This window comes from Schistocerca piceifrons, chromosome 1 (genome assembly GCF_021461385.2).
Source record: "Schistocerca piceifrons isolate TAMUIC-IGC-003096 chromosome 1, iqSchPice1.1, whole genome shotgun sequence".
Classification (NCBI taxonomy): Eukaryota; Metazoa; Arthropoda; class Insecta; order Orthoptera; family Acrididae; genus Schistocerca; species Schistocerca piceifrons.
The window spans coordinates 577,266,536-577,284,531 of record NC_060138.1 but is presented as its reverse complement, the minus strand read 5'-3'; the positions used below and the strand labels follow the sequence as shown (position 1 = coordinate 577,284,531).

At 39.1% G+C, this 17,996-nt stretch overlaps 1 protein-coding gene across 1 annotated transcript in view; it reads left to right on the top strand.

Annotated features, from left to right (window-relative positions):
- Positions 1-17,996, top strand: part of LOC124802232 (DNA repair protein RAD51 homolog 4) — a 177,064-nt gene that overhangs the window by 53,538 nt on the left and 105,530 nt on the right. Inside the window, exons 2-3 of the mRNA XM_047263134.1 lie at positions 7,700-7,818; positions 7,907-8,117. Of these exons, the coding sequence (XP_047119090.1) occupies positions 7,700-7,818; positions 7,907-8,117 (330 nt within the window). The remainder of the gene's footprint in view (positions 1-7,699; positions 7,819-7,906; positions 8,118-17,996) is intronic.

The window sequence follows — 17,996 nt, the reverse complement described above, 5'->3', positions numbered from 1 at the left end:
CTACTTTAAGTGTCTCATTTCCTAACCTAATTCCCTCAGCATCACCTGATTTAATTAGACTACATTCCATTATCCTTGTTTTGCTTTTGTTGATGTTCACCTTATATCCTCCTTTTGAGACTCTTTCAACTCATTTTCAACTGCTCTTCCAGGTCCTTTCTGTCTCTGACAGAATTACAGTGTCATCAGCAAACCTCAAAGTTTTTATTTCTGCTCTATAGATTTTAATTCTTACTCCAAATTTTTCTTTTGTTTCCTTTACTGCTTGCTCAATATAGAGCTTGAATAACATTGGGGATAGGCTACAACCCTGTCCACTCCCTTCCTAACCATTGCTTCCCTTTCATTCCCCTCAATTCATATAACCGCCATCTCTGCTTTCTGTACAAATTGTAAATAGCCTTTTGCTCCCTGTATTTGACTCCTGCCACCTTCATAATTTGAAAGAGAGTATTCCAGCTAACATCGTCAAAAGCTTTCTCTAAGTCTACATATGCCAGAAATGTAGGTTTGCCTTGCCTTAATCTACCTTCTAAGTAAGTCATATGGTCAGTATTGCCTCATGTGTTCCAACATTTCTACGGAATCCGAATTGATTTTCCCCAAGGTCGGCTTCTACCAGTTTTTCCATTTGTCTGTAAAGAATTTGTGTTAGTATTTTTCAGCCGTGACTTATTAAACTAATAGTTCGGTAATTTTCACCTATGAACACCTGCTTTCTTTGGGAATGGAATTATCATATTCTTCTTGAAGTCTGAGGACATTTCACCTGTCTCATACATCTTGTTCACCAGATGGTAGAATTTTGTCAGGGCTCAGTCTCTCAAGGCTATCATTAGTTCTAATGGAATGTTGTCTACTCCCGGGCCTTGTTTCGATTTGGGTCTTTCTGTGCCCTGTCAAATTCTTCATGCAGTATCATATCTCCCATTTCATCTCCAACTACTTCCTCTTCCATTTCCATAATGGTACCCTCAAGTAAGTCGCCCTGGTATAGACTCTCTATATATTCCTTCCACCTTACTGGTTTTCCTTCTGAGCTCTTGATATTGATATAGGTGGTTCTTTTTTCTCCAAAGGTCTCGTTAATTTTCCAGAAAGCAGTATCTATCTTACCTCTAGGATATACCTTTGCACCCTTACATTTATCCTCTAGTCATCCCTGCTTAGCCATTTTGCACTTGCTATCAGTCTCATTTTTGAGACATTTGTACTTGTTTTTGCCTGCTTCATTTACTGCATTTTTATATTATCTCCTTTCATCAATTAAATTCAGTATCTCTTCTGTTACCCAAGGATTTCTACTAGCCCTCATCTTCTTACCTACTTTATCCTCTTCTGCCTTCACCATTTCATGTCTCAAAGCTACCCATTCTTCTTCTACTGTATTTCTTTCTCCCATTCTTGTCAATCATTCCCTAATGCTTTCCCTGAAGCTCTCTATAACCTCTGGTAATTTCAGTTTATCCAGGTCCCATCTCCTTAAATTCCCATGTTTTTTGCAGTTTCTTCAGTTTTAGCCTACAGTTCATAACCAATAAATTGTGGTCAGAGTCCACATCTGCCCGTGGAATTTTCTTACAATTTAAAACCCACTGAGCAAGATGGCACAGTGGTTAGCACACTGGGCTCACATTCGGGAGGACGACAGTTCAAACCTGCGTCCAGCCATTCAGATTTCGGTTTTCTGTGAGTTCCCTAAATCACTTCAGGGATGGTTCCTTTGAAAGGGCACAACTGATTTCATTCCCCCATCCTTCCATAATCTGAGCTTGAGCTCCGTCTCTAATGACCTCATTGTTGGCGGGATGTTAAACGCTAATCTCCTCCTTAAAACCTGGTTGCTAAATCTCTGTGTTACATTATATAATGCATCTGAAACCTTCCAGTGTCCCCCGGCCTCTTCCACATGTACAACCTTCTTTCATAATTCTTAAACCAGTTAGTTATGATTAAGTTATGTTCTGTGCAAAATTCTAACAGGTGACTTCCTCTTTCATTCCTTGCTCCCATTCCATATTCACCTACTACTTTTTCTTCTCTTCCTTTTCCTACTATCAAATTCCAGTCCACCGTTACTACTAAATTTTCATCTCCCTTCACTTAATTTCGTTTATCGCATCATACATTGCTTCAATCTCTTCATCATCTGCAGAGGTGGTTGGCATATAAACTTTGTACTACTGTGGTAGACAAGGACTTCATGCTATCTTGGCTACATTAATGCATTCACTAAGCTGTTCATAGTGGCTTAGCTGCGCTCCATTTTTTTATTTGTTATTAAACCTACTCTTGCGTTACCCATACTTGATTTTTCATATATTACTTTGTAGTCACCTGACCAGAAGTCTTGTTCCTCCTTCCACCAAACTTCAATAATTCGTACTATATCTAACTTTAACCTGTCCATTTCCCTTTTTAAATTTTCTAACCTACTTGCCCGATTAAGGGATCTGACATTCCACTCTCTGATCCATAGAACACCATTTGCCTGATAATGATGTCCTCCTGAGTAGTACCTGTCCAGAGATCTGAATGGGGGCCTATTTTACCTCCAAAATATTTTACCCAAGAGGACACCTTCATCATTTTAACCATACAGTAGAGCTGCATGCCCTTGGGAAAAGTTACGACTGTTGTTTCCCTTTGCTTTCAGCCGTTCGCAGTACCAGCACAGCAAGGCCGTTTTGGTTACTGTTACAAGGCTAGATCACTCTATCATCCAGACTACTGCCCCTGCAACTACTGAATAGGCTGCTGCCCCTCTTCAGGAGCCACACATATGTCTGGCCTCTCAATAGATACTCCTCTGCTGTGGTTGCACCTACTGCACGGCTATCTGTATTGCTGAGGCACGCAAGCCTCCCCACCAACAGCAAGGCCCACGGTTCATGGGGGAGCCCATTCCATATCCCTTACAAAGTGCTAAGACCACGTGTTTGTGTGAGATGGCCAATTCCAACAGTGGCTCATTGACGTTATAGTATACTACGTTTTTTCATTATGTGAAGTGTACAATACTACATTTCTGTACATTTAGAGCAAGTTTCCTACGTCTGCACCACTTTGAAATCTTATCAACATCTGACTTAATATTTATGCAGCTTCTTTCAGATTGTACTTCATTATAGATAACTGCATCATCTGCAAAGAGCCCGATTTTACTGTTAATATTGTCCGCAAGGTAATTAATATGAGGCATTTAAGTAAGTACAGTTTTGAAATTAAAAAAAGATGTGCTAAGATATCTCAATAATTTTATTTTTACATGAAAGCCTGTACATTAATCTGCATACTGACGCCATTACAGTCTGATTCTTCCTTGTTTACATTGTGTACTGAGTGTTTTAAGATGCCTCCAATAATCGGGAGTCCCGCCGACTGTGAAGTACGGGCTATTATAAGATTTCTTAGTGCTAAAGACCTAAAAGCGATCAATATTCATCGTGAGATCAGAGCAGTTTACGGAGAAAACATTATGAGTGATGGAATGGTAAGAAAGTGGATGAGAGCATTTAATGATGGCCGCACAAATGGACATGATGAACAATGGAGTGGGCGTCCTTCGGTCGTTAATGAAAGTTTAGTGCAGGAAGTGGACAATAAGGTGAGAGGAAACAGACGCTTTATGATTTCCTGCTTGCAGGATGACTCTTTTAATGTTACTCGTAGTGTTTTGTATGGCATTGTGACCGAGCACTTGAATTACCGAAAATGTGCACACGTTGGGTACCGAAAATGTTGACGGATGTGCACAAAACCAAATGTTTAGACAGTGCATTGACTTTCCTTGAGCAGTACCACAACAATGGTGATGATTTCTTAAGCCAAACTGTTATGGGCAATGAAACATGGGTGGCCTATGTCACACCAGAATCAAAGCAACAGTCCATGGAAGTTGAGCAAGGGCATCATTTTGCTGCAAGACAATGCCCGTCCGCATGTGGTGAATCAGACCAAAGGTCTCATCACATCTTTTCGATGGGAAGCTCTAGATCATCCTCCGTACGGCCCCGATCTTGCGCCCAGTGACAACCATCTGTTCCTGCACTTGAAGAAACACCTGGGCAGTCAGTGTCTTCAAGACGAAGTCAAAACAGTGATGATGTAGTGGTTAACAAGTCAGGTGGCAGACTTCTGTGAAGAGGGTATTCAAAAACTGGTACAATGTTATGGCAAGTGCCTCAATATTGACGGAAATTATGTAGAAAAGTAGATTAAGGTACAGGCTTTCATATAAAATATGAACAGCAAAGGTCCCTTACACTTCCTTGGAGCATCTGAAATTACTTCTACATGTGTTGATGACTCTCCATCCTAGATAACTTGCTGCGTCCTCCATATGAACTCCTCAACCCACTCACAAATTATACTTGCTACGCCATGTAATCATACTTTTGGTAATAAATGTAGATGTGTTACTGAGTCAAATGCTTTTCAGAAATCAAGAAACATTGTGTCTGCCTCACTGCCTTGACTCAAAGCTTTCAGGATGTCATATGAGAAAAGTTCAGGTTGGGTTTCCACATGCTCGATGTTTTCAAAATCCATGCTGGCTGGCATTGAGAAGGTCATTCTATTCAAGATACCTCATTATGTTTGATCTCGGTGTATTCTAAGTAAGATTGTGCAGCAAATCGATGTCAAGTATATGGGATGGTAATTTTGTGGATCATGTCTACTGCCCTTCTTGTAAATGGATGTGTCCCGTGCCTCTTTCCAAGCACTGGGCACAATTTTTTGTTTAAGGCATCTATGATAGATGATAGTTAGAAGAGGGGCAAACTCGGCCACAAATTTAATATAGAATGTGACAAGTGATTCCATCAGGCTCTGAAGCTTTGTTTAATTTTAACGATTTCAGCTGTTTCTCAACACCACTGACACTAATACTTATTTCATTCATCTTTTCAGTGGTACGAGGATTAAATTGGGGTAATTCTCCTGGGTTTTCCTTTGTAAAGGAGCGTTTGAAAATGTATTTAAGCATTTCAGCTTTTGCTTTGCTGCTGCCCTCAATTTCAGTTCCTGTCTTATTCACTAGGGACTGGACACTGACTTTGGTGCCACTAACAACTTTTACATGCGAATTTTGTGAAATGTCATTTGACAATATTCTGCTATGGTGGTCATTAAAGGCATCATGCATTGCTCTCCTGACAGCCTAACATGTTTCATTCAGCATCTCTCTATCTATAGCCTTGTGTTTTGTTTTACACCTATTATGCAGTAATCTTTGTTTGTGTAGAAGTTTCTCTTACAGCAACTACCATGGAGCTTCCCTCCCATTATAGAACATTCTACTAGTATTTACACAAAATTAGGGGTAAGTTATTGTAGACTACACTGCCCATACTTTTAACCCCAACTGGATTCCTGGAAAATCTTTAGCTCAGAAGGTGCATTTTTGGCAGTGGAACATGCATTACAGTTGTTAAGTGACTTGCAGGTTTGAAACAAATGCAGGTTCCTGTTAACAAAGATCACACTAATGTATAAATGCTTAATCTCATCTGCCCTTAATACTTTCCTCTACCACTTGGCTCTGAGGAAAGCCCATATCTATTAATCCAGGTACTTTTAATTATTCAGGTGCTTCTAACATCTTCATATTGTGATCACAAGTAACAATATTATGAAAAGGATAGTTGCTTCTCACCATCCTTTTCATAATATTGTTACATTCCATTCTGGATTTTCCATTGTTTGATATTGTGATCAACTAGACAAAATGCCTTTTACAAATCTAAGAAAATACAAGTATTTGGTGCTCCAATAAGTGATTCCAAGCCCTGCTTAGTAGATCAATGTAGATTGTTTTTTTTTGTACAGTAATGATTTTAAAATGTTGGTTTGAAGCATATTATAAATAGTTAAAAAAATATCTTCGAGAAAACATCTGTTTTTAAGCTACTGGAAGAAGTTTCACTTGATGGGAATTGATGAAAATGTGCAGAACTGCTTATATGACATAATCAAACAATTTCTGGTTCATATGAATATTTGTTGTTGAGTGACTGAATTGATAATCAGTAGTCAGTACTATCTTCAGAGTGCAAAAGTGTAGTACTACTGATAGATACATATAAGGTGAAACATATACTCTACTGCTATGTCAAAGGCAATAGTTCATTTTTCAGGTGGGAGAGAGGGAGAGATTGGGGGAGGTTAAAAAATTAGGGCAGGTCACTCAGACCCCAGTATGAGGCAGACCCGCCTGTAATAAGAATGAAGTGGTTTGTGTGCCCTTTTCCTCACTGCTTGTGAGTCTCTCTCATATTGGAGTCTGAGTGAGCTGACCTACTTTTTTAACCTCTCCCTCTCTCCCACCTGACAAATGAACTATTACTTCCGAAAGACAGACAGAGCCTCCCCTTTTACTTTTATATGTTTCTATCAGCAGTACTATACCTTTCATTTCTGTCTCAAATTCATTGTTTTTTATGGTCTTCAGTCCAGAGACTGGTTTGATGCAGCTCTCTGTGCTACTCTATCCTGTGCAAGATTCTTCATTTCGGAGTAGCTGCAGCAGCCTACATCCTTCTGAATCTGCTTAGTATAATTATCTCTTGGTCTCCGTCTATGACTTTTACCATCCATGCTTCCCTCCAATACTAAATTGGTGATCCCTTGATGCCTTGGAATGTTTTCTACCAACCAATCCCTTCCTTTTGTCTGGTTGTGACACAATTCCTCTTCTCTCCAATTCTGTTCAGTACCTCCTTATTAGTTACGTGATCTACCCACCTAATTTTCAGCGTTCTTCTGTAGCACCACATTTCAAAACCTTCTATTCTCTTCTTGTCTGCACTGTTTATTGTCCATGTTTCACTTCCACACATGGCTACACTCCATACAAATACTTTCAGAAAAGACTTCCTGACACTTAAATCTGTATTCGATGTTAACAAATTTCTCTTCTTCGGAAACACTTCCCTTGCCACAGCCAGTCTACATTTTATATCCCTTAAATTCATTAGGTTTCTCTATTGAATTTTGTATTGACAGTTTCATGTATATTAATATAACTGCTTTGTGGAATACAGACATAGGAATAAAACAGTGTAATGTCTAGGATGGAATAACAACAACATGGAAAGGGTAGATTGCCACCCACAAAACAGAGGAGACTTTGAGGTACAGGCAGACATAATGAATAAAATGCTAGAAATATTTCAGATTTTGGACAAGTCAATTATGCTGTCACAGAGTCTTGCCATGGCCACAGGAGGGTGCGTTTTGGTGACTTTTTGGTTATGTGTGTAAATGTGTATACTTTTACTAGAAAAAGAGCAAGTGCAAATTTTGTTTTTACTATCAAATGTTTCTGTGCTCCAGGTGAGTGGTTTCCTTTTCCTTATTTTATGTACTGATTCAACCAGGAATTTCCATTATTGATAACAAGTCAAATACACTTCTATTTTCAGCAATAACTTTAGTTGGATATTTTAGTACTGTATAAAGCTAAAACTCTTGATTATTTTCAACTCATCTCTTCTGTGGTTGGAATTATTTATTACTTAGCTACCAATTTTTGCTGCATGAAGTGTCATACATATGTCTGTTAAGATACGAGAAAGAACATAATCTCATTCAGCATAGTTCATGTTACTATCTTATCTTGCATAGATGTCTAACAAAGACTTACATAGATATTGCAATACATATTTGAAACTTTTGATTATATATGTTTTTCCAGGATGTGATACAGATTCGCAGCTCTCTTATAACTGATTACTCAGCATTTCCTCATAAAGGAATCGGCATGTACAATGATTTAGTAGCAAATTCAGCACTTATACAGACAGGCATTAAAAGGTATGGTAACAAAGCTACCTCTGTTTGTACGGAATAAATATCAATACTTGTTAGAATATGGCTCACTCATATTATTGAAATTTTGCAGCATTGACACAATATTGGAAGGTGGCTTGCTTACAGGAAACATATATGAGTTGTGTGGTCTTTCTGGTACAGGGAAAACCCAAATTTGTCTTGCAACAGCAGCACATGTAACATCAAATTTGAAACAAAGTATATATTACATTGATTCAAATTTGTCTTTCTCAGGGGAAAGAATGCAGTCAATATTGGATGCCAGATGCCTTGATGATGAGGTACTGTTGTGTATTCATTACTAATTTATTTTCAGTTTGAGTATGAGTGATTAACACTCTATACCATTACTCTGATAGTGTATTTCTGACACATTTCCTTAGTAAGACTTGTCCTGTTCAAATTACAGTAACTGTATTTACCATGTTTCATAGGTGTATGGTTTAGTGGCTAAGTGGGTGTCAGGCTATGTATCCAAAGGTCTGGAACTCATTTCTGTCAGACAGGTATTATTTTCTGTCCATTGCCACTTCTTTCACTTCTGCCAATGATTTGTTTATGTGAAAAACACTAAGTTTCATGGTGATTCAGAGTCAATGTTTAACTGCAGGTGCCCTTACAACTGACTGAATAAATCAGTTTTAAGGTTGGAGGAAGATAAGGGCATACCCCATAAAACAAGACCATGTCTAGCTAGTAAAGGTGTGTGCTGCTGAAACCAACTTCTGAGCTAAGATAGCTTTGTTTTATTTCAAAGGCTTTAATGTAGTTATTAGTGATACAAGAATTTTCATACAGTTCATTGAATTATGAAAATATCTTCAGTGTGTCAGAGTAAAAAGGGGTTTTGGCCTGCAAGTTAAAGTGGCAGTTAAGCGAGAGACCCATATTTATTTATTTATTTATCTCTTGTTCCGGTGATCCATGTTGTGACGCTATCACAGGATATGGAACGTGTCAATTTTACAAGCTTTCGGCCAGAATTTATGGTAATACATAAAACAAAACAAAAACAGTAACTTAGGTCCCACTACAAAAAAATACATTTTAGAGATAGATAAAGATTACAAAATAGTAAGTGTTACAGAGAAATAAATATTGCAAAATATATGTTTACAATAAAAATATTTGGTATTACAAATACAAATTTGGGCATACATTTGCAATTTACAATACAAGAAATGTTAAACACTGTAGTTCAGGAACTCTTCTAATGTATAAAATGATCCTTGCAATAGGAACTGCCTTAAGGTTTTTTTAAACAAGAGATCATCATCTACCAAACACTTAATTCTTGAAGGGAGGGTATTAAAAATCTTACAGCCACTGAAATGGACTCCTTTCTGTACCATACTTAGATTTTGCTGCTCATAGTGGATATCATGTTGCCTTCTAGTATTGTGACTGTGATATGCACTATTCAGCTTAAAGATGGATTTTTCTTTCCTTATGAAGCACATCAACGAGAATATACATTGTGCAGTGGATGTAAGTATTTCAAGCTTCTTAAAAAGATTCCTGCATGTGGCTCTAGGATGGACTCCACACATGATCCTTATGGCTCTTTTTTGTACACACAGTACTTTTTTAGCCAGTGGCTGATTTCCCCAAAATATAATTCCAAATGCCATAATTGCATGAAAGTAACCATAATACGCTGACTTCATGGTTTCCATATTTCTATAAGAAGAAACAATACGCAATGCGTATGTTGCTGAACTTAGTCTTCACAGATCCACGATGTGGTTTGACCAATTCAGTTTGCTATCAATATGCAAGCGTAGGTATTTTGAGGAATCTACCCTGGTTATTGTCTGCTCACCTATCTTTACAAATATTTCCTCATCTTTGGATGTTTTGTAGAACTGAATGTAGTTTGTTTTACAGTAATTTAAAATAAGACCATTAATGTTGAACCAGTTCACCATTTCATTTAAAACCTTATTTGCTGTTACCTCAAGTTTATCTACTGAATTATCAATAAGTAGTGTAGTGTCATCCGTGAAAAGTGAATCTACAATATTCTGTAGAGAGAGGAAGATCATTTATAAATATAATAAAAAGTAGGGGCCCCAGAACTGAGCCCTGCAGCACTCCGCATGTGATGGTACCCCATTCTGAAGATACTGGGACACCATCTTGACTATCTACTACAACTTTTTGTTTCCTGCTTGACAGATATGAGTCGAGCCATTTCCCTGCTGCACCACTGATACCAAGATGTGCAGCTTTTTGTAAAAGAATTTGGTGATTTACACAGTCAAATGCTTTTGTTAGGTCACAAAATATGCCAATCACTTTCAGTTTTTTGTTGATAGATTTCAAGAGTTTGCCAGTAAATGCAAATATTGCATGAATGTTAATGACCATTCTAACAGGTATACTTCAGTGAAACCTGACGTAGGGACAGAATTCTTAATATAATGTTTGAAGAATCATTGCACAGTTCCCACTTGATTACAATTTAAATTTCTGTGTTTTACCATAGTAACTCAAGGAAACTGTTGTTACTCATTTACTCCAATTTTGTGGAATCAGAGTGCTCTCATTAATAGCTTTAATGTTACTTTATGTGCAATGCCCCAGAAGATAGTTCCATAAGGTAACATCTACATCTACATACATATTCTGCAAGCCACCAAATGGTATGTGGCAGACAATACACTGTTCCACTACTATTAATTTTCTTTCCTTTTCCACTCGTAAATAGAGCAAGAGAAAAACAACTGTCCAGAAGGGTGGTTTGATGAGTCTGGTATATTTCCATGAAAGGATGGTACATTTTTGTTGCACCTTCATGGTTGGTTAACTTGTTTATTCCAAGGGTCATATAAAGAATTTCAGCAATGTACAGTTGATAGCAAAAAAAATAAAATAAAGATACTGCTGAATGCAACCAACATAATGTAGCTGTGTTGCAGGTCCTCTAAGTGTCAAACTGGGGTACAGTTGTTTGACTATTCACAATGGTTACCGCAAGAGACCACTAGAGAACACAGCTCTTTGTAGCAGTCAGTCAAATATGTAAACTAATAGTGCAGTACAACAAATACTAGAAAACACACTGTTAGAGGTGAAGCAGACTCTAATGCTTGTAAATTAAACTTCATTACAATAAGTGACACTTCAGAAGTCTTGTCACACTCATTAAATGACATGGTGAGTAGTGTTTCATGTTCGAAATTTGAACCCACTGTAAACCAGACAAAGCTTGCGCGTCTGATTGAGACTCGACTAGGCATGAAGACAAGTAAAATATCGAAGTGTTCACCAGTATTTGTTTGCAAGGCCGAATATCCAAACCTGGAAATAAGTGACAATATGTTTAGCACTGCAGCGGGATCCTCATGAAGCTTATATTGGCCCTGAGAAGTAATCACAAAAGTTATGTAATAAAGTGTAATACACAAGTGTGAAGTATCATGAAGTAAAGTTATGATGATGGATGTGGAGTAGAACTCAGTACCTATATGAATTGTGCACAATCAAATGTCAGATATTAAATATGTTCACCAACTGTCTGATAGCAGAACCTGAAATGACAATTCAAATGATTTTTGCTGGCAGGGATTCAAACCTGGCACCTTTCATTATTGTCTTATACCTATGAATAGACATGAAATATTTTTTTGTTTCTTCACCAGTAGCAATATATGCACATGTTTGGCTAGAGGTGATGCAACAAATAGTTCTGTACTGTCTGAGACTCCAGCCCTGTGCATATCGATGTTGTTGTCCCCAACCGAAGAGGTGTCAACTATAAAATTCTCTTTCACAAGTAGTTAGGATCACATCATACAATGAGACTTGGACGAATTTGGCACTATGAGGAAACAAAGAATAAGATTCCCAATATGATCCCGAAGGTTTCAAATCGGGAGAAAAATTGGAATTGGCGTTCGAATACCAGTCCAGTGCCACTATTTTTAAAATCTCAATGTCACTTAAAATAAGAAGTGAAGGTCCTGTAATTTTACATGATGACTGGTTTGTGGCCGGCCGGAGTGGCTGTGTGGTTTTAGGCGCTACAGTCTGGAACCGAGCGACCGTTACGGTCGCAGGTTCCAATCCTGCCTTGGGCATGGATGTGTGTGATGTCCTTAGGTTAGTTAGGTTTATTTAGTTCTAAGTTCTAGGTGACTGATGACCCCAGAAGTTCAATCGCATAGTGCTCAGAGCCATTTGAACAACTGGTTTGTGAAATAAAATAACATTACTAGTATAAGAAAGCATATTCTACATCTACATCTACATTTATACTCCGCAAGCCACCCAACGGTGTGTGGCGGAGGGCACTTTACGTGCCACTGTCATTACCTCCCTTTCCTGTTCCAGTCGCGTATGGTTCGCGGGAAGAACGACTGTCTGAAAGCCTCCGTGCGCGCTCGAATCTCTCTAATTTTACATTCGTGATCTCCTTGGGAGATATAAGTAGGGGGAAGCAATATATTCGATACCTCATCCAGAAACGCACCCTCTCGAAACCTGGCGAGCAAGCTACACCGCGATGCAGAGCGCCTCTCATGCAGAGTCTGCCACTTGAGTTTATTAAACATCTCCGTAACACTATCACGGTTACCAAATAACCCTGTGACGAAACGCGCCGCTCTTCTTTGGATCTTCTCTATCTCCTCCGTCAGACCGATCTGGTACGGATCCCACAGTGATGATGAGCAATACTCAAGTATAGGTCGAACGAGTGTTTTGTAAGCCACCTCCTTTGTTGATGGACTACATTTTCTAAGCACTCTCCCAATGAATCTCAACCTGGTACCCGCCTTACCAACAATTAATTTTATATGATTATTCCACTTCAAATCGTTCCGCACGCATACTCCCAGATATTTTACAGAAGTAACTGCTACCAGTGTTTGTTCCGCTATCATATAATCATACAATAAAGGATCCTTCTTTCTATGTATTCACAATACATTACATTTGTCTATGTTAAGGGTCAGTTGCCACTCCCTGCACCAAGTGCCTATCCGCTGCAGATCTTCCTGCATTTCGCTACAATTTTCTAATGCTGCAACTTCTCTGTATACTACAGCATCATCCGCGAAAAGCCGCATGGAACTTCCGACACTATCTACTAGGTCATTTATATATATTGTGAAAAGCAATGGTCCCATAACACTCCCCTGTGGCACGCCAGAGGTTACTTTAACGTCTGTAGATGTCTCTCCATTGATAACAACATGCTGTGTTCTGTTTGCTAAAAACTCTTCAATCCAGCCACACAGCTGGTCTGATATTCCGTAGGCTCTTACTTTGTTTATCAGGCGACAGTGCGGAACTGTATCGAACGCCTTCCGGAAGTCAAGAAAAATAGCATCTACCTGGGAGCCTGTATCTAATATTTTCTGGGTCTCATGAACAAATAAAGCGAGTTGGGTCTCACACGATCGCTGTTTCCGGAATCCATGTTGATTCCTACATAGTAGATTCTGGGTTTCCAAAAACGACATGATACTCGAGCAAAAAACATGTTCTAAAATTCTACAACAGATCGACGTCAGAGATATAGGTCTATAGTTTTGCGCATCTGCTCGACGACCCTTCTTGAAGACTGGGACTATCTGTGCTCTTTTCCAATCATTTGGAACCCTCCGTTCCTCTAGAGACTTGCGGTACACGGCTGTTAGAAGGGGGGCAAGTTCTTTCGCGTACTCTGTGTAGAATCGAATTGGTATCCCGTCAGGTCCAGTGGACTTTCCTCTATTGAGTGATTCCAGTTGCTTTTCTATTCCTTGGACACTTATTTCAATATTAGAGTCAGAGTTTCTGCAAGCAGTTGCTTCAGCCTCTGACAGCCAAAACTGATCCAGTTCTGTTCCAGTCAGTAGCGAATGGACATGTTTAATGTTGATTTGGAATCACGGCACAGTCCTGTGTTCTTTACTTGGCATTACTGGAGGTGAAGAAGGTATGTTTGTGGCTGTTAAAACTGGTAACCCCAACGGAAATCGAACCCACTCCTTAGTCATTCCAAGCTAGCCTCAGTCCATCCAACCACCGAACTTCAAGTGTGTTAGCATCATGTTTTTGTCATAATGAGATACACAGCACAAGGTATGAGAACTTTTGACTTCCACTTGAGCTTTTGTTGTGAATAACCTACTCATGTTCTAGTAGTCAGTGTCATGCAGTGCGAGCGCAAACCCATGATATCAAACCCATGCTTTTCCTTTCATTTTTAATCTATATTCTGTCAGTCTGCTAAGAGCAGCAGTCTGACAGAAGGTCAAAGACAGTTTCGTTCATTTTTTTAACCAGCAAGTAATAGAAAAATCTTGCAGAAACATGTTTGTGAAAGGTCTCTTGAATGTTATATATGAAGGTAGTATCTGTTCCTGAATGAACAGATACCATTGATGACCGTGCAGTTTCTCTAGAATGAAATGATAATTAAATTGACACCCTGGCTGCAAACAGGCGTCGATATACATCATTGGGAACATGTTGAAAATGTGTGCCCCGACCGGGACTCGAACCTAGGATCTCCTGCTTACATTGCAGATGCTCTATCCATCTGAGCCACCAAGGGCACAGAGGATAGTGCGCCTGCAGGGACTTATCCCTTGCACACTCCCCGTGAGACCCGCATTCCCAATGTGTCCACACCACTACATTCGTAGTGCGCCTAATAGATGTTTGCCCATCACACTCATTACTACTCGTGGCAGATTATTCTACCAAGTCCTGTACGAGTCGGGGCATAGCATGTGCGTTCGCACAAGTTCAGTTGAGCTTCGTAAATATTATATATAAAGTACTGTCAAATATCCTGTTTGGTAGACTTTCACGTATAGCAGAAGACCTTATTGGAAGCTACCAATGTGGGTTCAGAATAGGAAAGTCAACTGTAAATCAGATATTTACTCTCCGACAAATAGTAGAAAAGACCAATGTATGCAGTTTTGGCGTGCAACATTTTTCATTGACTTTAAATCTGCATGTGGCACAATAATCTGGGACAAACTTTATGAGGCAATGCGGGAATTTCGAGTGCCTGGAAAATTGGTGCATTTAAAAACAAAATGTATTGTTCTTGATATACATCTGGTGGCACAAAGAAGGCTTTTTGTGTTAAGAACTGCTTCACAGTGATGTGTCCCTCGGAGTTGACATTTGTTGCCAACAAATGAGATGCCTCACAGTCACAGAGCAACTAATGTGATGTGGGAGCCAGCACATAGGGGCTGGGTTGGCAAACACACCTACCTTAAGTCTTCCAATCTGGCACCTGCATGCGTTTACCTTCCTCACTCCTTATCAACCAATCACCAAGAAAGTTGGTTTTTATTTGTTTTGGAAATTGCGCTTTAAATGTGGCTTAACTCAGAATCAGCAAGCTGTTACATGCATGGGATCAAAAAACTACCTGCACATTATCACAGTTTTTGATAACGAGGTGGACTATATTGTTGACAATTTCTCTGATATTTGTGTCTATTGTGTTCAATAACTTAACAAGAAATTCTATTAATATGCACTACAACAATACAACTGGCATCTCTACATAGTACCATACAACAAATGGCTATATTAATTAAACATGAATTCTTTTGTCATATTCAAGTATCTTTACCGGAAATGAAAATATGACAATATGACTGTGAAAGTAGTTGCTAAAAGAAATACAGTTAACAGAGTATTAAGTGATATTATTTCATTGACACGTTTGTGTATTTTTAGTAGCAGTTCCACAGTATTTTATGTTTCCTACCTCTAGATCTACTGGTTACTGATCATAGTGAGACGTATTATGATGACAAAATTTCTAAAGGTGTCATTGGGCTCTGAGCACTGTGAGATTTAACATCTGAGGTCTTCAGTCCCCAAACGTGTCATTCAGAGCATTGTTACAGAGGAGGTAAAATGTTACTTTTGCACCAGTTTGGAACTGAGGGCTACTGCCTCTGCCTCTTTACAGTGCTTGGAGCAACAGCTGCAGCATTCATCACCTCCTCCTTGCCCTTGTTATGGTTGGTACAGACAATTTGCAGTCTAGACAATGAGATTAGTTGTAACTACTGCGTGAAAATAATCTCCACTGTCTGTAAACATTTATTGGCTAAGTCGATGACACATTAAAGCAGAATTTATTAAGAATTTTTGATTGGTATACCGCAAATATATCAAGTGAATCTAGCAAGATAATTCTCTGTCATTCCAGAAAGTCACAAAACTATCACAGTGTCACCAGACATGTTCCAATATGTTGTGACCCTATCATAGACATAGCAGGACAGTTGTGTTTCCAGACAAGTCTTTCTTGAGTGGGCTAACAATTTAGGAGCACATCTTTTGCATCAACAAGGAGTAGTCTAGTATTTATGGTAATGAAGAAGAATGGAAAGTTGCACAGACCACTGCAATACATATTGAAGAAAATAAACATAATCCACTTAATTTCAGATCCATTTCATTGAAATTGACATGTAGCAGGACACATGAACAAATACTTTGTTCCAGTATTATGAAATGCTCTGAAATATATTAACTATAGACATCAAAGCAGCATGGATTTGGAAAGCATCACTCTTGTGAGAGACAGCTGGCACTTTATTTGCACAGTGTATTGTGTACAGGGACTCTCAAATTGACTCTGTATTTTAAAAATGCTTTTGATATTATTCATCATTAGCGGCTTCCTATCACAATACTTTCCTATGGACTACTATTGTCTCACTTACAGATTGGCTTTGTAATTTCCTGTCTAAAAGGTCACAGTTCGTAGTAACTGACAGGACATCACCTAGTGAAATGAAGTGATGAGTTTGATTCCGCAAGTAAAGTTATGTAGACCTTTTGCTATTTCTAATATACAACCTCTGACAATAAAGTTCAGTGAATGAAGTCAGAACGATTGATTGGGCAACACTGGCGAGTCACAATGCTGCACCTGCATAGCGGCCGGTATTGACAACCTGCTCGCCCATAGTTCAGTTGAGCGTCGTGTGTGTTCCGCGTTAGACCTGTTGGATGAAGCGCTTGTTTAGTGCATTGGTTCTGAACTGAGAACAGGACAATGAATGAGCAAAGGATCAATTTAAAATTTTGTGTTAAGCTTGGCAAGACACCGAAAGAAAGGCATTCAATGCTGGTATGTGTTTATGGGGATCAAGCACTGCCCATGAAGTGTGCGTATGAGTGGTTCATTCATTTTTGAGGAGGCTGGGAATGTGTTTCTGACAATCCCTGTAGCGGACAACCAGCACCACCATCAGTGACGAAAACATTGAGAAAGTGAGGACATTAATCAATAACAACCATTGATTAACTGTGCGTGTGATAGCAGATGAACCTTGAATCCGTGCGACAAATCCTTACCCAGGAGTTAAGGAAGAAGAAAACATGTTGTCCTCTTCTGCCACATCACTTGCCTGACAATCAGGAGTAGGTATGTTTAGAGGCTTAACAGGATTTTGTCAGAACGGTGGATTCGACACCCAATTTCGTATTGTCACCTGGTGTCACCTGGTGTCTCCGGTGTGACCCTGAAACAAAACGGCATAGCATGGAATGGTGTTCTCCGACATCACGTTGGAAAAAGGTCAGAGTCGAAAAATCACTCATCAAAATGATGGTCTTCACCTTTTTGATAGTCACAGCATTATCCATAAGGATTTTCCGCCTGAAAAAACGATGTTGAATGCTGCACACAACATTGAAATTTTGACCCATTTCATGCAATGTCTGTGCAGCGTATGACCCCAGTACGCACAACAAAGTCCTGGTTTTTTATTCATGACAACACTCACCCACACACTGCCAATATTGTCATAGAGTTCCTGACAAAAAATGGGGTGGTGCAACTTGAACATTCACCATACTCGCTGGATCTCAATCCTCCAGACTTTTTCCTATTCCCTCGACTCAAATTCGCTTTGAAAGCAAAGAGATTTGACGATATTTCTGACATCCAGTGAACTGTAACGCGGCTTTTGAATACTATCCCAAAGGAAGACTTCGTTCAAAATTTCCAGGACATGTATTGCAGAGCTCAGCAGTGCGTAGTTATGGGAGGTGACTATTTTGAAGGACAGTAAGGTAGCTGCAGTTCCTAGTTCATGTGCATTAACATTACAGGACTAATCATCAAACTTTATTATCAGAGGTTGTATATAAACTATTTAGCAGACAATCAGAACATT